Here is a 22,282-nt window from a genome sequence, read left to right as displayed (position 1 = left end):
TTTGGTAATACATTACTGTAATTGTGTATAGTGTTTTCTATACTTAACTGTTCATTTTTGTAATTATTAATTATTTATTATATATATTTATTACATTTATAATCAGATGTGATAATGTCCACACATGACATGGAAAATACTCAAAACAAAAATAAAAAACAACAGTTAATTGATCGATTATAATGAGTTATTTGTTTGCCCATTAACTTAAATATGAACACTCTGTATGACAAGGACAGATTTAGTATAAAAACATGATGAAATATTTTAACATCTTATGACAACAGTTATTGCAGTTAACTAAGATAAAGAGTTATACTCCAGGTATGTGTTATTTCTAAGTCTACAATCTTCAGCTAATAACAACACACAGACAGTTATGTAGAAAGGTCATCTTTAATGGCATCATGTGAGGGAATCCAGTTGAGCTTGAATGATTTCCAGCTGCAAGATTAGAAAAACAAAAAATACAATAAACTGTAATCATATAATAATACTGTAATTATAACCAAATCAGACAGAAAAAAATGTAAGCAAGAATTATCATAAAGTAATTGCAGAATGGACCTCTTTACTAACCTTATTGTAAAACTCCAGAAGTTCCTCGTGACTGAACTCCACAAATACTTTCTCTGTATTCTGTAAGAAAAAGTACACAGTGAAAATCTACGTGGACATTTCACATAAAACTGTAATTTGTTTACATTTTTGGATGACAAAAATACATTACTGAATGTTACAAGGAATGAACTTTAACACCCACATCCATTTGTCTGTTTTCAGTTTCCATTTGTAAATTTTTGAGTCAACTCACTGCAACCCATTATAATAATATATTCTGAAGCAGATTACTGAAAAAATATCAGGAAAATATTATACTGGAAAGTGATATCCTATCAAGGTAATTTTTGTTGATATGCTGGTAAATAATTTCCCTGTAAAATTTTAATTATTTCACGTTTTATTGTAGCATAGAAATGACTTACTAAATCTCCTCCAGTTTTTAAATCAGTTATTATACCCTTTAAAATATATTAATTTGACACCATTAAGGCTTCACGTTGTTAACAGAAACAATTCTCATTAAAACAAATGCTTGACCCTTTGGGGCTGAAAAAGAAATGTGAGTGGGATGAGGATGTGTCAGACAACATTAATTAAAGAGATATTAATGGTGCATTAAACTATTATTATTAATTACGGGTTTAGAGGGAAGAATATTATCCCAGACAAAGGACTTTAGCAGCAACTCTATCTAGTTTTCATTAGGTTGACATCTATAAACCTTAAAATGTGGGCAGATAGTCACTTGACTTTGAACTAGGCAAAGAAACATATCCTTGCAATCGTAATTCACAGTCAACTTCTGAGATGAGTCCTGTGTCATGGTGGAACATTTTAAAAAGATGACAATTTAAATGATTTCCTGAATATTTCAATATTTACAGTAGTTTTAAAAGCTTCAAGAATTACAATATTCACATGGGCAGCACAGACAGAATTAGACTGCTTAAAAATATATATATGTATAAACTAAAAAGCACACATTTTTCAGATGGTATATTTCTTAATATATTATCATCATCATTTCCCTTCTGATTGATTCATTTCTGGAATTGAAATGTTTACCGTTACAGAAAGGAAGACTCCCCTCGGAGCACTGGTGGACTTCCTGTTTCCTGTTAGCAGTCTGTCAAACCATTTCTGCCATTAAGCATGCATAAATGAGTGCTCATGACATGTAGTTTATATTATATTCAGTTTTATATATAAAACTGAATATAATATAAACTACAAGTAGATATATATCTACATTATATTTCTGCAGCACCTGTTTGTTCTTGAACCTCCTCCCTGCTAGCCACAACCCACTGGGATTAGACTCTAAAACCCATGAAGACAGGACTCCAAGGAGTAATGGCATAATGGTTTCCTCATATGTGCAACCTGTAATCCCCACATGAAGGAACGGGAGGGAGTCAGGAAGGAGGCAGAAACATAGCTAGCTTTATTCTAGTTCTGGTAATAAAAGAAAGTATATTTTAAAATCTTGCTCAGTGCTCAATTGAATGATTGCTAAATAACTTGGATGCATTCATACTTGTAGCTCTAAGCACTGATTAAGCAAAAACAACACCAATCTTATTTTGAATCATCTAATCCAAAACCTTTACATTCTTAACATTATTCAAATAAACAATCAGATCTTATAATGCAAAGTCTCAGCAGGCCCCATGCAAGTTATAATTGCTGTTTAAGATGGGGTGGAATTAGCTTTTTTTAATCATGTTAGGATTTCCTGCTATAAAGGATCTCAACGAAAGCAAAAGCCAAAAATAAGAGCCTGGAAAAGATCTAAAGCATTCCAGGCTTTAATCAGAACAATTGGCGAACAATTACTAAACACAGAGGAGTGTCTCCATTATAATTAATATCTAACAGCACGCAGCGACATAAGGTAAAAAAAAAAATTGCTTCTGGTAAAGTTATTTCAGCAATAATTAATGCGATGTATCAGTTCAAATGTACGTATGCGGTTAATACACACTACAAAGATATCTGTATGAGGTTCATCATTAATTTGTAATGCACCGACTTTAAAAATAAATACATTTTCACAGACAATGCCTACATTAGCATTTTTGTCAGCAGGAAGGCATAAAATTAAGAAAGAAAGAAAAAACTCTTTAATATAAAGACAACCATAGTCGTGACAGGGGCTGACATTTCTGGGGTAAACATGATGGGCCTACTGTAAAGCCTACCAAAGAATTTAAAAGATAAGAGGCAGCATACACATTCATACCATTCTATTGCTTTCTAAGAGACCTGAAGACACTAACCAGTTAGGATGCCATACTGCATTCATATACCAGGGAATAACAGTGCACATAATTTAGGACACTAAGCCTTGTAACTAGACACCCTTGAACAGCAACTGAGCTCAGAGAGAAGTTTATTTATGTATTTTAGATTAATACCCCAGAAATTCATGTCAGTGTATCAGGAGACATTCCTGCACAGAAGGCTTTTTGTTTCTTCTCCTTAAAACTTACCCAAGGTGCTGGCATAAAAATGCACTTCTCATGAATTATTTGTTATTGTGTGGCAATATTTATAGCTTGCCTTGGTTAAAAAGAAAGAAATAAAATCAAATGCTTGTTGTTGGGTTTTTCATGGAAGAGCAGGCCCTCATTACTGATTTAGAGCAGCAGCACTGAGGGCTGGTGAGTGCTGGATCATTTACAGTGCGAGGAACCAGGATCTATAAAGGATAAAGCTACAGCACACCACTTATTCAACAAATGGATCATTACGGAAAATTAAGGACTTGCCATTACGTAAATAAAAGCCTTGGCTGAGCAAACCAAAAACAAGGAAGGTTTCAAAGCAGGTTTTCAAATCACTCATACAGGATGAATAATGTGTGGGCTGGCAATTCAGCCGTTGTGGTCTGTAAACAGATATCTGAATTATTGCTTACATTCCCATATAAAGAAAACAGTCATTTGTTTGTTTATTTGTTTTTTTTATATTCTGTTTATTTATATAGAGAATATACCACTACAGCTAAACCAATGTTTTGTTTTGTTTTGTTTGTCTAAGTTCTGGACTGTTCAGTTTACAATATGCATTTTTTAAACAATTGTTCAATTCATATTTTACCTTTATTTACTTTATTAAACATACTGAGACAGAGAAAGGGGGGAAGGAAGGAGAAAGGAAGTGAGAGAGAAAAGAAAGCGAACAGGAGGGAGGGAGAGAGAGGGAAGCAGGGAGCAAGAGAGTGTGAGCAGGAGAGGGAGAGAGACAGTGTGAAACCGAGAGATTCTTGATGCGGGAGAAGCATATTAATTTGGATTGCGTCCAGGTGATTTGTGGACAGGTACCAACTTCACGAAAGTGCCAGCAAACCTGGCACTGCTTTCTAGTTAGTTTGGCAGTCTGAGACTGCACCACAGGACTCAGTGAATCACAGAATCAACCTCTGGGGAGCTGACGTCTGGTGGGACAGTGCTGGGCCTGTGTGTCTGTTTACCTATGCTATCCTTTACGTATGTGCAAAGCCATCTACAGTGTTGCCAATTAAAGCCATTCAAAATGTTATACATGTTAAAAAAAGTGCACCAAAGTGCCAAGCTAAACTTATTCAGCCAATGGGTGAGAAGTTGACCGAACAGGGATATCATGTATTGCATGGTAAGAGGCAATTATATAACATAGCTGGGTACCTGAAAACCATAAATGTTAGTACATAAAATGGCCTAATAAAATAATTAATAATATGTTAGCAGTTAATGTGGCTATAAAAGCTTCTCGGAAATGCTTGAGGACAGCACCACTGCTTGCAACATTGTAGATAATTGTACTGCTAGATTCCCTTCAGACTGAAAACATAATGCAAAACATCTGATTAACACATTATGCTGAGCACACATTACAGGGAAGGAACTTGAAGAATCTTGGACTGCAGATTTATGACATGATTTTCTTCCATATTAAGTGACACACTGTTGGACAATTAGGCTTCGGGGCAACAGAGGATTTTCAGTTTCACAAAGAAAGGGGTCCTTACTTTTCATCAGCCACACTACACACACGTGTAGGCCATTCTAAGAGCAAATTGGAGACATACAAATGTTGAATACTTTTACACATAATGTTTAAATTAAGGGAGCAATGTTTTGGTGGAATGGATCTTGTAATCTGGAAGGGAAAATGTACTCCACAAAAGCATTCAGTTACAGGTAATGACAGTTAATGACTACCTTACTTTCTTAAACCACAACTGAAAATGATGATACTCGTCAATCAGGGCTGTCTTTTTTCTTTTTCTCTTTGATTGGTGGCTGTCTAGTCAGTACAGAACCGCTTCAATTCACCACCCTTGTTTCAACTGAGGTTAAAGAAAACATGACCGGTGGTAATAACTATAATCACCAAAGTGAACATTTGCTCAAAAGTGTACTTTCCCCCTGTCCTTGTGCACTGTTTCAAGTGGAACACAAGTTCCCTATTATTATCTTACCTCAATAACTGCTTTAATGTCAAAACAGGAATTTATTTGCTCAGTATATGGACCACCTACAGAGGCTATGACAAAGGCTGAAGATATGAATATACAGCTTCACTGATAACAGAGAACTTTATACTAAACTACCAAAACAATGCCCATGTTCATACTTATGTCAGGGGCTTTTTCTTTCGTCTCACACTCTGTCTGCCCACATGTTAAGCAGTTTTCCTATACAAATCAGTAAAACACTGTCTGGTTAACAGCAAAATGCAAAAATGAAGTAAACGTTGAGAGAAGAAAAGAAATACATCACGTTATCAGGTACATAAGTATTTGCCCCATCTCCCACCCACTATCACCTTGGGCACCATAGCTGTCCGTGCAAACTAGATACCTTGTCGTGTAATTGTACACTTATTCGAGGATACTATCTAATGCAGTCAAGCGTTTATTGCGGTTTGTCCTTTAACAATAATTTATCATGAAATTTACACCCTGCTTTTACGGCCACTGTCAACTTACTGCTGAAGCAAAATAGTCTTTATAGTTCAAGATAATACGGTTTAATTTCATACATGTGTGAGCAATTCCCTCCCCGTTAATCAAAACAGACGGGCAGGAAGAAAGCTTTAGCCATTTCTTCTTGACAATGCTAGCCGTGAAAAGAGCTAATTGGGGCTTAGTAAACAGCGGATCATAAGCAGGCTCGGGTAAGTGACAAGAGAAAAGTGTTTTGATATTCCCCGGCATAAAATCATACGACATGTGTAGTATTTATCCGGTGCGGTGTACAATAGTACCGATCGTCCTCGTATGTAGCGCATTGACAGTTTTTCGGAGAAGACCACCTGGGGGGGGACAATGGCCCTCCATCTCAGCCCTGCTCTGTTTACACATAACAATCAGGCTTTATGAGCATCTCAGTGCCGTGCCTTTCTCTCTCTCCATCTTTTCTCCCTTTATTCTCATGTCACTGTCATTCAAGTGTCAAGCTCAAACATCTCGGACATATTTACCCTGACCCAACCGAAGACCCGAATTCTGGGGCTTAGAGCCGTCGTGTGAAAAGTCTTCGCCAGCACCGTAGTGAAAGAAACGGCATGGCGGTGGGAGACGAAAACAGAGAGAAAGAAAACAGGCGTGTGGAGATTAAGTTTTATTCTACCCAGCAACATGCACACCAATCCAACTGAAAGAAATCCTTTCTTCTTATTTTTGTATGTCTAACTATGTAGTTGAAACAATAGATAGTATCAGAAAGGCTGAAAATGTAACCTGGCACAGAGACAGCATGGCAGTTCAGTGGGGGGGATTTTTTAAAGAGATGGGTGGTCTTGGAAACCAGATTACCATGGAGTGTTTTTGTTTTGATTTTAAATTTACAGGTCTTATTCCCTCATTACACATATTCTTGGAAAAAGAGAAAAAATAGTGCCAAAGCACAACAACTCTGTCTCCCAGATAGACATTAGGCGCACCTTAAACAATAACAGTCGGCATACTGGGGAAATATAAAATACGGTTTACCATTAAAAGTAAGAGAGTAACTTAAGTTCCTGTATTGAAATGCCAACAGGAAGAATGGAAGAAAAAATAACTAAAGTATAGTGTAATGTTGAAAACAGCATCTGCACTGAAAGCACACACAGTCATGCTTCACACTACTGGGATGGTTCACCTTACTTTAATGTCACCAACACACTTCACTCACAAATATACTAGAAGCCTAAAGCTATGTGTTGTTTAGCATTGTTCAGTTTCCATGGTGACTGCTCAAATCGGGTTACGCATGGCACTGGATAAATATTTAGAATCCAAATATCATATTAGAATATTTTTAAAAAGTGCTGCAAGTCTCCCCGTAACTTAAGCATTCAATCACATCCTTCTAAGCAATAAACAATTTATGTTAAACATAAACCAGAGTGCTTTTCATCTTGCAGAAGAGCCTGCTGCCAGTGCGGAGAGACAGACATGTCAGACTAAATGAATGTCACAGCCCTGCAGAATAATGTTCAGATTGGTTGTTTTTTTTCCCCCTTCCAGATTAATATGGTAAAAGACATTAGCCAAAGGCAGTTCCCTTGCTAAAGATTATAATTAATCTTAAACTACAATATTTTACAGTTTCAAAAGAAAAAAGAAAAAAAAAACATGACAAAAACCCTGATCTTTTCCAGAACTTTAGAAAGACTACTGTTTGAAAGCACTAATGAAGCACTGGAAGCACTTTTCCCAGGACTACCAGTAAAAACAAACAAGTAAACTCTCCATCATAACTGCAAAAATCAAAAAAGTTAAACGCAATACCCATGCACAAGCTGTATTTATAGGCATAGTGCAGAGGAGGCTTCGGGCAAAAAAAGGATGTTTGGATTAAAAATGATCTGAAAATAAATCCTCACCCAATAAGCCTTTGCCAGGGGCCAGTGTGTCACTGTGGAGGCGGGATATTGTTTTATTGAAACTACTAGAGGCATTTTAATTAACCCACTTAAGTGTGGGATTTTAATGTCCAGTGATTTCATTACACAACAACAACCTTTCAAAAACCCATTAAAGAATATCAAATTTGGAGCACAGATCCCCAAAGTAACCATGCAGAGATCTGTGGCTTTCGCAAATTCAATATCATATGAAAGTCTGAGCAAATGTAGAACAATAGGGCCTGGAAATAGTATAATGTAAACTAAGAAGAATAATTTTATTTGGCCAGATGTAGGGAATGCAGGTGTTACTTTTCTTTTATCATCTCAGACATTTGGATTACTGCTTAGGGCTCGTGAAACTAGGCCATTACATTACAATCCATAATTGATTTTCAGTTCTGCCTGCATTTGAAAACCACAAAAACATAAGTTATCTTGGAAGTGTGCATCCATCACAGCAAAGCATTGACATTTGCTGAAAGCTTGGCTGCTTCACCTCATTGACTCAATCCCCAGATGTAAACAGAGATCCAATTAGTGAGTATGAGGGCAGCAAAGAACAACACGGCCAACAACGTCACCAGGTCGACTGGACGTCAAAACTGTAGCGAGAGAAAAACTTCAATAAACAAAAAACTCCAAAGGATGTGTTCGCAGCACTTAAGAAAACTAGCATCGTAAGTCAACCATCAAAGCAAACCATTAATCTTACAGCGGACTAATTTTAGAAACAGTATAATCAATGTAATACTTTGTGAGCCTTAAATAAAACAAACTCATAATCATTAAGACAAACCCACTAGGCAATGCATAAACACCATTAATATGTAAGAAGTCTGAACAAAGGAAACCTCTGTAATTTAAGCACAAGCAACCCAATTAAGCCAGAAAACAATGAATGAGTACCTTGTAATTTGAGCAAACAACCCACCAAAGAGAAGGTTTAATTTCACATAAACAACCTCCCCTCTCTCCCCCATCCTTTGCTACAATAACCCACATTCTCTGTTATGGCTTGACAAACATAAAGAAGGCACTCGACTCGGCAGACAACATGCAGCCCACACAACTGACTCCTGACCAGCACAATCTGTTACAGATTAGAACAACAAAACACAGAGTATATTTCAAAAGGTTAATATTGGTCTGGGCCTCAAACCTTGAAGGCATTCGTCTGGTCACTTTGCCCTCAATTTGGACAAAGGCGTACCTCAAAGTCTGTATACTGTACTCTAGTGTAAGATGTTGGCCCCAAGCTGCTTCAGTACTTTATTCCTGGGGGGTATTGTTTCACTACTATCAAACCACCATTCAGTACAGTATACTCGACGAAGTGCAGTGATTGGGAGACAAAGACCCTAATTGTCAGGCAAAGCACTGTATACTCAAAAACACATCCATGACAGGCACAATGTGACAGAACTTGCATTCACTACATTCGGGATAGCTTGAGGGGCCGTCCATTCTTTAAAGGGTTATGAGGACATGAGGGGTCTGAGAACTGTACATGCCAACACCGACCCTAATAGAGGGATTACAAATAAACACATACTTTGTTGTTTTGTTCTGAATGTATTAGTTGAGATAGTGTTAGTATTTTAGTAGCAGAGTCTTTAAAAACACAAAGGACTCTAGTGGGAAGGACACTGTCAAAGCAAACTGCCTTCAGTGTAATTAAATATTAACAACTGTTTTCTAAAACTTACAACAATACATGCAGGGCAAGCCACCAGGGGCTATGCATGAAGGACACTGAGGTGAATTGGTTTATGCAGGTTCACAAATCAGTGTAGAAACCTGGTACATACGTAGAAAAATTCCAAACATATAAATTCCACAGGCATCTTTGTATGCCACCAAATTTTATATTTCACACGTTGAATATTTCATACAGCTGCAAGTTTGTTACATATGCACTGATGTAGTTTAGGTTGTATTATTATTCATATTATTTCAGAAAAAGGGATGTTTAGGTGGCTAACCCAGTGCCGGGGTTATTATTGAAGGGGCCCCCATCTGAGGAGGTTCTCGGTAGCTAATTTATTTTAAGTAATACCACAAGCAGTAATAGACCGTGACACCAGAGAACAGTTCAGGATTTCAATTCTGTCAAGGAGGAAAAGGCAAATCAGTGATTTCTGGTTTAATCATGGCCATATTTACAAAAATACTAACCAGAATGAAAAACAAAAGAATTGTGGTGCATCTACTATATTTTTCCATTGCTAGGCTTTCTTTAAGTCCTGTTTTTTTCTCTTCCCTTGCTCTGTGATGACTTCCTGCTGATGGAATCAGCTAAAATTAATAAGTGGGTGCTCCAGCACTGAGAACCACTCCAACCACATTTGAAAGATGACTGGCTCAATTTTAATGGGCCATACTAGCTGGTTCTCTGCAAGGGATATGCTTTTCATTTGGCTGGAACAGTATCTTTTGTGCTTGCCATGTGTTGTGGCTTGTTTAAAGTGCGAGTCCTTTCTTGTGGTTCAAAGCCAAGGAGGCCTGAAAGGACAATCCACATGACAGTTGTGGAGTGCGTCTAGAGTTCTAGCTTCCAAGATTAGTTTCTTGATCTATGTATGTAAGCATGTATGTATATATTTGTATTTTTGTCATCTGCATGTTAGAGAATGGATTTACAGTTTTTTTAGTTCTATAGATATATTCCATAGATTAAGCATTAACACTCAAAGTACACCTGTGTTTTCTATGGTAAATCAGCTGTGGAGGCCTTAGTCATTTTTGCACTTAGCAATGAAATAATGAATACACTTTACAGACAAGTGCCTTTATCTGTCAAAATATAGCTCAGTTAAAATGAGAAGTACAATGGATCAACCAAATTCAAAATAGATTATAGTCTTCAAAATTTCACAGTGAAGAAGGAAAAAAAAAAAAAAAAAAAAAAACAGCTGTCAAGTTGTCGGTTTTACTATTGACTTCCCCCTCCCTGAATGAAATAGATCTACACTTAATGTGATTCACAACATTCAGCATTCAACTAGATGTGTCCAGAAATCCAAACTGTTCTGAAATCAGATAAGAACAGAGTTTGACACTAGCTTTCTGTTTCACTCAATATATGCAAATTTTCCAGCTGTAGGAAAGATTGATGAGTGAGGGCCCCAAGATTGCTTTTTTCATAGAAACAATGTTTGGATTCTTACTAGTAAAAACAGGCAGAAATTGGGCTTCAAACAACATGTACCACGTACTCCAGGGATACTTTGTGTCAAGTGGCTAGCTCGTTATTTGTATTGTAAACATAGTTTTGCGTCATTAGCAGTTGTGATTAAGATAGAAGCAGTTTGAATATAAATAATTCTGCCTCTAACCAACTCTATATAATGGATACATATTGTCATCTTACAGGGGAAATGTGCCAAGATGGCACTGCATTGAGAAGTTTTTATGTGAAAATTCAACAAACTGGTTAGCATCATAATTAGATTGAAAATGACCATATATGAATATATATATTTTTTAAATGAAATTCAGAAGATTGCACTGAGGTAGTACATGATTGCAAGTTAATACCGAGATTAATTTGCAATCATATAGTAGAAGTGCAATCATCTGAATATGGCAGTATTCTGATTACTCATTATCTGCACAGCGTTTGGCAAAAAACATTTTGAGGCGCTACCTAGTGGTGATCAAAGGAAATTCAGATACGACATCTTGTTCTCTGATCATTTTTTGAAAGATATCATCCATTGCTGCTCAAAAGCAGTTTTGAGACCCTCCACAGTATTCAATCTAATAGAAACAAGAGCATTCTATATATTTCCCCTTGAAATGAAATAACAAATGCAGTATTTCTCTGGATGAGATAAGTCAGCCTGTTTGACAAAGAGCTATTTCATTTCACTTCATCAGCCAATTCAATATCACCTCCAATACTCGTGAACTCTGAAACATAACTGTATTAAAGTTAAATTGTGAGATATAATATATGATATGCATGTGTCCTTCTTCTTAATAGCATAGCAGTTCTTTTCATTGGGGTATCACACATTTAGATCACACAATCTATTATATAGCATTACATTTCACTGGAGATATTTTTTTATAGGATAACTATAACATAAGTTTCATTTGAATGGGCTGATGCCAGCACTTCAGGCAATGATAATCAATATGCTTGCCAAGGTTAATATATCTACTAACTAGGAGATCTGAAGATACACCTTTGAGCCTGACATTCATTGGTTAGAGACATTAAAAGGTGAACATGTGGTTGTATCACTGGATGAATGGAAGCAATGGAAGAACATTCTGATTATCTATTTATTTATTAAATTTATCATAATACAGAAAGGAACAATGAACAAAGAACAATGAGAGAAATTATGTTGAAGCCAAACAAAGCACGAATCCAGAAAAGGCATAGATTGTTATTGTTTGAAAAGAAAAAACACACAGCCAGACACTATAAGGTAAGAAACTGATAACAATCGGGTGTGTTTTTTTTCATGTTCAAAATATTAGAGAAACAGCACGATAGCAACCACCATATTTAAAAACCATTCAATTGGAGATAGCTGTCCTTAGCCTGATAAGACTGAAGTCCTTTGTGACTATTTTGAATGTATGACTTCCACTGTAAACATTTTGAGACCACACAAAGCATTACTTTGACATATTTTATTGTTGTTCCTGAATTCAGCTCATTTAAGAACTAAAAAAAAAAAAAAAATGAAGGTGATAACGGAACTATTTTTAATTGCTAAGTGGCAAACTAAGTCTGACTCATTCTATCAGTAAGCCTAAATTGGAGAAGGTGTGAACATGAATGTTGCATTTTTGATTTTAAAGTGAGTAAATCCCTGACGTTCATCAACTCACGGTTTAGTTCCTCCATTTTGAAGCCGAACTGCCTGAAAAGATGAGTGAAAATGCTATACCGGTGACTCTTTCTCCGAACAGCCATGGCTAAAGAGATTCCACCGGCTGCAAGGTAATGAAGAGAATATGGGCTTGGATGAGTAAGCGCCTGAAGCACAGCTTTGTTTTATCTGCATTTCATCTTTCTCATTCTTTTACACTTGAGTGGCTTCTTCAGGGTTCAAAGATTTGGCCTTATCAAGGATTCACAGAACTCACTCTGCCAACACACCTTTAGTGTGCTCTATCAGAACTGTCACCCCTCATTTCATTTACCAGGACAGTGAGGCTGAGAAGTACACTTTCACTTTAAAAAAAAAAAAAAAAAAAAAAAAATTATAAGCTACCCTCACAATGATTAACTTGACGCTGCATGTACATTTTAAATGAACAGGTGATAGATGTGGCATCTCCGAATAGGTTCTAACAAACTGTAAACGAATGAGTCAAACTCTGATGCTTTTTCAGAGCAGTATTAGGAAAGATTCCATTAACTGAGTCATGACCAGTTTTCCATGTCTTGTGTGTATAGTTTTTCTATAATTTTACATCACATTTAACAAATGAACTGCCCCAGCTCTGTTGCATTCTCTTAACGGCAAGTTCAATCAGTTTGTTTTTCCTTGAAAACTTTGAGATATTTACATACACACACAAACATATATATATATATATATATATATATATATATATATATATATATACACTCACCTAAAGGATTATTAGGAACACCATACTAATACTGTGTTTGACCCCCTTTCGCCTTCAGAACTGCCTTAATTCTACGTGGCATTGATTCAACAAGGTGCTGAAAGCATTCTTTAGAAATGTTGGCCCATATTGATAGGATAGCATCTTGCAGTTGATGGAGATTTGTGGGATGCACATCCAGGGCACGAAGCTCCCGTTCCACCACATCCCAAAGATGCTCTATTGGGTTGAGATCTGGTGACTGTGGGGGCCAGTTTAGTACAGTGAACTCATTGTCATGTTCAAGAAACCAATTTGAAATTATTCGACCTTTGTGACATGGTGCATTATCCTGCTGGAAGTAGCCATCAGAGGATGGGTACATGGTGGTCATAAAGGGATGGACATGGTCAGAAACGATGCTCAGGTAGGCCGTGGCATTTAAACGATGCCCAATTGGCACTAAGGGGCCTAAAGTGTGCCAAGAAAACATCCCCCACACCATTACACCACCACCACCACCAGCCTGCACAGTGGTAACAAGGCATGATGGATCCATGTTCTCATTCTGTTTACGCCAAATTCTGACTCTACCATCTGAATGTCTCAACAGAAATCGAGACTCATCAGACCAGGCAACATTTTTCCAGTCTTCAACTGTCCAATTTTGGTGAGCTTGTGCAAATTGTAGCCTCTTTTTCCTATTTGTAGTGGAGATGAGTGGTACCCGGTGGGGTCTTCTGCTGTTGTAGCCCATCCGCCTCAAGGTTGTACGTGTTGTGGCTTCACAAATGCTTTGCTGCATACCTCGGTTGTAACGAGTGGTTATTTCAGTCAAAGTTGCTCTTCTATCAGCTTGAATCAGTCGGCCCATTCTCCTCTGACCTCTAGCATCAACAAGGCATTTTCGCCCACAGGACTGCCATATACTGGATGTTTTTCCCTTTTCACACCATTCTTTGTAAACCCTAGAAATGGTTGTGCGTGAAAATCCCAGTAACTGAGCAGATTGTGAAATACTCAGACCGGCCCATCTGGCACCAACAACCATGCCACGCTCAAAATTGCTTAAAATCACCTTTCTTTCCCATTCAGACATTCAGTTTGGAGTTCAGGAGATTGTCTTGACCAGGACCACACCCCTAAATGCGTTGAAGCAACTGCCATGTGATTGGTTGGTTAGATAATTGCATTAATGCGAAATTGAACAGGTGTTCCTAATAATCCTTTAGGTGAGTGTGTATATATATATATATATATACGCCATAACATTATGACCACTGACAGGTGAAGTGAATAACACTGATAATCTCGTTATCATGGCACCTGTCAGTGGGTGGGATATATTAGGCAGCAAGTGAACATTTTGTCCTCAAAGTTGATGTGTTAGAAGCAGGAAAAATGGGCAAGCGTAAGGATCTGAGTGACTTTGACAAGGGCCAAATTGTGATGGCTAGACGACTGGGTCAGAGCATCTCCAAAACTGCAGCTCTTGTGGGGTGTTCCCGGTCTGCAGTGGTCAGTACCTATCAAAAGTGGTCCAAGGAAGGAAAAGCGGTGAACTGGCGACAGGGTCATGGGCGGCCAAGGCTCATTGATGCACGTGGGGAGCGAAGGCTGGCCTGTGTGGTCTGATCCAACAGACGAGCTACTGTAGCTCAAACTGCTGAAAAAGTTAATGCTGGTTCTGATAGAAAGGTGTCAGAACACACAGTGCATCGCAGTTTGTTGCATACGAGGCTGACCCCTGTCCACTGCCGAAAGCGCCTACAATGGGCACATGAGCATCAGAACTGGACCACAGAGCAATGGAAGAAAGGTGGCCTGGTCTGATGAATCACAAGTTCAAGGTGTTGACTTGGCCTCCAAATTCCCCAGATCTCAATCCAATCGAGCATCTGTGGGATGTGCTGGACAAACAAGTCCGATCCATGGAGGCCCCACCTCGCAACTTACAGGACTTAAAGGATCTGCTGCTAACGTCTTGGTGCCAGATACCACAGCACACCTTCAGAGGTCAATGGAGTTCATGCCTCGACGGGTCAGGGCTGTTTTGGTGGCAAAAGGGGGACCTACACAATATTAGGCAGGTGGTCATAACTTTATGGCTGATCAGTGTATATATCAATGTATGCTGTATAAATATATATATATAGAGAGAGAGAATAAGCACTGGAATAAATAAAAAGTGTGAGCTGCCCCTTTGATTAAGGAGGGGGTATATTATCTAGGATGCTGTAAATGTGGAGGTATATATCTAGATTCTTGAGAGCATAGTAAAGCTGACAATCTGAGATCACTCTGAAAGTGTCGACAGGTGAAACTTACAAAATAACTCTTAGGATACTGCAGCATAAGGAGAACACCTAAGAACAATTAAAACAAAAGCAACACTGAAGCAGCATCTTTTACACATAAGGAATAGGTTGGACACGTCAGAGAGAGTTCCCAGACTGCACCTGACATAAACCATCACTCTCCATTTAAATACATTAAGAAAAGAATAACTGTTATAAACCGTCCTCTTTCTGCGCATGATGATAACAATGCAACCATACTGTCAGAATTAAAAACTCCAATCAAATACAATGAATACTGGAACTTAAACAAATCAAAGGGTGTCTTTGTCTTGCTAGATACTGTGGTTAGTGTATGAACTTTATCCTTGTATGCCTGACTTGCAGGTTATTCAGATAGTATTACCCATTTTCTTCAAAAATGCCTTAATTTGTCAAAGAAAGTCTCCAAGTCTGAGCAAGGTTAGACAGGCTTGGCTCTGAAATGTAAACCTTTACCAAGTTGATGGATGGACACCTTTATTTTGCATTGCTTGTGGGACAGGAAACATGGATTCTGATCACAGCATTGCCTGGCTGAGTAATAGTCCTCTGCAGGTATATTTGCAAAGCCACAAGCAAATGTGAATCTGTTGGGGGGCTGAGACAGAAGATACCATATAAACCACATCATTCCTGGAAACGGCTCAGTACAAAAACACCTGCAGGATGCATCATCCTTGAACTTCCTGCCCCAGGGCACAGTCATGGAAATAACTTGCACAAGTCCAAAGAGTCCTCATAAATACTGTCACTCGCCCTTTTCCTCTGGTACACATAAGCAATGATGAACAATAGAAATCAATAAAGTATATCCTGCGTTGTGTTCCCGCCTAATAAACAAGAGTATTTTAACATCTGTAGCAATAACACCCTCAGCACAATTCTTGAAACAGACCAGAGAGATCAGTCCATAGAAGGTTATTATATCACTGATGTTATAAAACAGCCATTTCAAATTGGAATACTTTCCAAGAGAAGTTAGAAGAGAAATATAAACTTTTAACGTCCTAGTGTTAGCATCGGTAGCTTAAGACATCTAAAATATATTCCAGTATGCAGTTTTGGAAATAAACATACATTACTGCTGTGTAAGGTTTGAGATTTAGAAATGTAAAACTTATATTTATGTATATTTATGTTCATATTAAATTATGCTCATTTTTATTTCTAGTTGGTGAAAAAATATATATTAGAAATTCGTGCAGGAGACAGAATATCTTATACTCTGAACTGAAGTTGTGTCACTTCCTCAATCACAACTCTTATTTTTTTCCTGGTCAATTCTGTTTCCAGTTGAAATGTTGCAAAATATCAGAACCAAAGGCTAAGCTTGAGGGCTATGCAGGCAGATAGGTGAACATGATGTAATGCCATCACACAAGGGATGCTGGGCTGAATTCATGAAAAGCTGAAGGTGGAATAAACAGAAATTAACTCTTCAGGTATGCACACCTGCATTGCTGCTTTAAAGTCACCATAAATAATTCAAGAGCAACATGTGCCTCTATGATTAGGCCAGCCCATTTCAGAGGAACTCAGCAAGTAAACATGCAAGGCCACCATTTCCAGAATGCCCTGTCTCTTGTTGTGATTTAATTGTAAAATGTTCTGTTGATCATGAGGCCTATGTAACAGATAAATGCTTATCAGGTAATGTTTTCAGTATCAAATCCCACCTCAAAATATTCAGGTGATAGTCCACAAAACTGCATTTGTTTAATTTAAAAACTGGAAACAACATTGCTTGTTATTTTCTCTCTCTGCACACAAATATACAAAATTTAGACATACTTCACCTTTTACTTGAGTAACTTTTTCCCCAGTCGTGTGTAATATACATTTCATAAAATATATTTTTGCTTAAAAGAAAAATGATAAAGCATGCATACAAACATAACTGAAAGCTCCAGGGAACCTGCAAATACCAACTAGGCCTTGGGAGCTAATTATGTATCTCATTATATTGGATTTTGAATGGATTGTTCGTCCTCTGTACATTCAACATAAAAATTGTGCTCGAGTTTACACTTTCTCAGAAGTAAAGAGAGCTATAGTATACTTATGCTATGGAGCAAATAGACTGGAAACAGCTTATAAAAAGTGGAGTTTAGTTTAAAATTGATTTAATATCGGCAAGTAATGGGGTGAAACTCACCTTTAGCCATTAAAGAAGAATTAAAATGAGATCACGAACATTAACAAAAAATATATCCATATTACAGCATTGAATTTCTTTCACGTAAGCTGAATTTACCAATAAAAAATAAATAAATAAATCTATGCTGCAAATAATTTGTTTTGTTTATTTGTTTGGAAAAACTCCAATAAATGATAGATTCGTTTTAATCAATCTGCCTTCTACTGTATTGTTATTTGAAAAACACAACCCACGATTATATTAGATGAGTCGTGACAGATCCAACATTGGTCATTACATGGAATTACACAGATGCCTTAGCAAAAAATATTTATTTGGCTTAGCATTGTAATTTCCAAACAGAATGTATGAAATAAATAATACAGCTCCACAGGACTGGCAGAAACCTTAAATACAGCTATCTCGCTCATAATTACAATGCAGGCACCCAATTTAAATTCATTTGCAATTGGCTGCAGTGGTACCATTAAAATAAAATGAATTACACAGCATACAAACTGGCAAATAAATGCACAATAAGGACCTTGGGTGGCTTTGCCTACTGTCCCAGCATAACAAGTAGAGTTCTTTGTAAATTACTGTATTTATATTTTCAAAATAGTCTGCTTCCCCTGAACAAACTGATAACACACACTCTGTGTATGACTATGTGTGTGTATATATTTATATATATATATATATATATATATATATATATATATATATATATATGCATACAGTACTGTGCAAAAGTTTTAGACAGGTGTGAAAAAATGCTGTAAAGTAAGAATGCTTTCAAAAATAGACATGTTAACAGATTATATTTATCAATTAACAAAATGCAAGTGAGTGAACAGAAGAAAAATCTACATCAAATCCATATTTGGTGTGACCACCCTTTGCCTTCGAAACAGCATCAATTCTTCTAGGTTCACTTGCACAGAGTTTTTGAAGGAACTCGGCAGGTAGGTTGGCCCATACATCTTGGAGAACCACAGTTTTTCTGTGGATTTAGGCAGCCTCAGTTGCTTCTCTCTCCTCATGTAATCCCAGACAGACTTGATGATGTTGAGATCAGGGCTCTGTGGGGGCCATACCATCACTTCCAGGACTCCTTGTTCTTCTTTACGCTGAAGATAGTTCTTAATGACTTTCGCTGTATGTTTGGGGTTGTTGTCATGCTGCAGAATAAATTTGGGGCCAATCAGATGCCTCCCTGATGGTATTGCATGATGGATAAGTATCTGCCTGTACTTCTAAGCATTGAGGAGACCATTCATTCTGACCAAATCCCCAACTCCATTTGCAGAAACCTCCACCATGCTTCACTGTTGCCTGCAGACACTCATTCGTGTACCGCTCTCCAGCCCTTCGGCGAACAGCCAAATATTTTAAAATTTGACTAATTAGTCCAGAGCACCTGCTGCCATTTTTCTGCACCCCAGTGCCTGTGTTTTCATGCATAGTTGAGTTGCTTGGCCTTGTTGCCACGTTGGAAGTATGGCTTTTTGGCCGCAAGTCTCCCATGAAAGCCACTTCTGACCAGACTCCTCCAGACAGTAGATGGGTGTACCAGGGTCCCACTGTTTTCTGCCAATTCTGAGCTGATGGCACTGCTGGACATCTTCCGATTGCGAAGGGAAGCAAGCATGATGTGTCTTTCATCTGCTGCAGTGAGATTCCTTGGCCGACCACTGTGTCTACGGTCCTCAACGTTGCCCGTTTCTTTGTGCTTCTTCAAAAGAGCTTGGACAGCACATCTGGAAACCCCTGTCTGCCTTGAAATGTCTGCCTGGGAGAGACCTTGCTGATGCAGTAGAACTACCTTGTGTCTTGTTGCTGTGCTCAGTCTTGCCATGGTGTATGACTTTTTACAGTAAACTGTCTTCAGCAACAACACATTGTTAGTTGAGTTTGACTGTTCCTCACCAATTTGTATTCCTCCTACACAGCTGTTTCTGTTTCAGTTAATGATTGTGTTTCAACCTACATATTGAATTGATGATCATTAGCACCTGTTTGGTATACTTGTTTAATCAGACATCCAACTATATGCCTACAAAATCCCTGACTTTGTGCAAGTGTACCTAGAATAATTGATGCTGTGTTGAAGGCAAAGGGTGGTCACACCAAATATGGATTTTATTTAGATTTTTCTTATGTTCACTCACTTTGCATTTAGTTAATTGATAAATATAATCTATTAACATGTATATTTTTAAAGCATTCTAACTTTACGGCATTTTTTCACACCTGCCTAAAACTTTTGCACAGTACTGTGTGTGTGTGTATGTATATATATGCACACACACATACACATTGCTATAGAAAGTCTACACCCCCTTTTGAAATGTTAATCATTTGTTGCCTTATAGCCTGGAATTAAAATGCAATATTGCATTTACTGTAATCTGTACATCCTACCCCACAACTTCCAATTAAAAAAAAATATTCTAGCAATGGTGTAAGTAATCCCCTTCAAAATCACATACCAAGTGAAGTGGCCTCAACCATGAGCACCAAGGAGTTGTAGTAAGAATGCAGGACAATATTTACAGTACTATAAGCAAGCATGTCATCACCTGTGAGTATTTTGTGCTCAAGCACAGTGTCAAGGGATAGTGTGAATGTGAATGTAATCATTAAGTGAACATTTGTTAATCTCTAAATATGAAATAGTTGATAACCAAGTTATGAATAAATTCCCCATCAAAATTACATTACTAAACTACTGTAGTGTTTTATTTCTCTCTCAATTGTAGGAACATGTTGGTGTGAATCGTAGTTACTTTTGTATTTTTGGAAATCTTCCTGTATTTTAAAGTTTCATAAATCCAAAACTGTTGCATCCCCTAGTTACAATTATTAATAAAAAGGTTGTCAATCAAGGCTGTGAGTTTTTGTGTGAATAAAAGGTTTGTTTATTTCTTGATTCATTTTATGGGGGGGCAGGGGAGTATTTCAATAAGTCTCTTTTATTTCTCCTCTTTCATTTCATTGAGGTTCATAATGAGTAGTCTCAATAAACCACTGCTCCCTCCCTCGATATTATGTGTAGTTACCCTAATGGAATAAAATGAAAGAATTCCATGACAGATGATGCCATGGATAATTTATAAAGCCGACTACATAAGACTGGAAGGGAGCTCTGGCTGCTGCTAAGGGCTTACAAGAATAACTGGGTTGCTAATTCTGTGTACTTCATGGTGGGTTGTAGTGTTTTATTGTTCCACATTTTCACCCACAACTGGCAAAGGTTTCTCCAACTTATGAGCATCCCAATCACTGTTTCATGCTGACTGTCCGGCTAACAAGTCATTACTTATTCAGTGCACCACATTCATGTGGGTCACCGCCAGAGCTAAAGGGGTACTTTACTGTTGTTCTGTGTTGCTTGATTTCGTACTGGTTTCAAAACATTTTTGATGTATTATTAATCTGAAATGGTTTTACCTGCAACTACTCCAGTGGCTTTTCTGAAATGTCTGAGATGTACAAAAAGGAGTATGTAAGTCTTTCATAGCACTAGGTTCCTGTGCTGTACCAATACTAGAAAATGTTCATTTGCACACCTGTCACATAGTTTACATTTTTCCCTAGAAGCTTGCATAGAAGTCATTTTGGTTATGCAGCTAGTTATCATAGCATGACAAATACTTAAAACAGAAATACAATTATAAACTGAAGCAAAAGTTCAATTAATATAATAACTGTGGCTTAAGCTTTCACACCAACTACAGTTGAAGTTACAATTCGCACACTTCAGCTAAAAATAAATAAAAATGTGGAAAAATACAGCAGTCTCATGACCACACAGCCATTGTTTGAAACTTTTTTTTTAAATAGTCTAAAATCTTATTTGTTAAGGATAATGTTAAAATAGCCAGAGGAGCAGTAGAAATCCCATGCCTTTTTAATAAATTCAATTCATAAGGTTTTTTACCACTTGTTTCCTTCAGAGTCTGAGAAACACAGCCAATCTTCAGATATTTCTTGAACAATTGATTTTATCACAGTTGTAGGAAGATAAACAGTGCCTGTGATACAATGGGGAAAGGCGATCTACATTTCTCTCCCCTACAGGCTTATCACTGCAGATGATCTCACACATTACTTTCCGTGTTGCCTTAAGTTAGACTGAGACTGTATCATGTGTATTAAGGCATCTTTTGCCTTTCATGACCCCCGAGAAGCATGTGTGATATATCTGTTTAATATTTTCTTCACCTGAATGTTCTAACTGTGCATACTCATGCAAACTTAAATAAGGTCTACAGCAGAAGCCTCTTTCATTTTAAAATAATGAATAAACGAGTCATTAGATGGTTTGCCATAGACGTCTGCAATACATTTCATCAGCACAATTCTCTAGACAACAAACAAAAACAAAATTTTCGATCTATGTCATTCCAAATGAATGGAATCTTTATAGAAGTAAATTCAGTGACGTACATGGTGCCCAAGGCATGACCCGAGGCACTCTTAGTAAATGTGTCAACCTTGTAACCTATTTCCAAAGGTGGAATATGATCAGCCAGTATGAAGCCTGCTTAAAAGCCCCTTAATGTTCAAATCTAATCTAAACAGTGACGCAGTGAGGCAGTTCTCAATATGTATAATTCATCTTATTTTACTCTGAAAAGGTCTCTCTGGAAGGCTTCAGCAGACACATGATTAAAGTGGGTTTCGGCATTTGTGCGAGCAAGTATAAAGCAGCAGTGCTGGGAGTGTCTGTCACCATTATCATCCTCGTACAACGAGAGTAATCTGCTCGGAGATTGTG

At 37.5% G+C, this 22,282-nt stretch overlaps 1 protein-coding gene across 1 annotated transcript in view; it reads right to left on the bottom strand.

The window, feature by feature from the left end:
- Window positions 1-377: 377 nt before the first annotated feature.
- The window catches only part of commd10 (COMM domain containing 10), a 49,008-nt gene continuing 27,103 nt past the window's right edge, over window positions 378-22,282 (bottom strand). The window contains exons 6-7 of the mRNA XM_066711302.1: window positions 580-639; window positions 378-444 (exon numbers count right to left, since the gene is read on the bottom strand). Coding sequence (XP_066567399.1) covers window positions 406-444; window positions 580-639 — 99 coding nt within the window. The 3' untranslated portion in view covers window positions 378-405. The remainder of the gene's footprint in view (window positions 445-579; window positions 640-22,282) is intronic.

Source organism: Amia ocellicauda, chromosome 8, assembly GCF_036373705.1.
Source record: "Amia ocellicauda isolate fAmiCal2 chromosome 8, fAmiCal2.hap1, whole genome shotgun sequence".
Taxonomy (NCBI): domain Eukaryota; kingdom Metazoa; phylum Chordata; class Actinopteri; order Amiiformes; family Amiidae; genus Amia; species Amia ocellicauda.
This window is presented reverse-complemented; position numbering and strand designations above follow the sequence as displayed.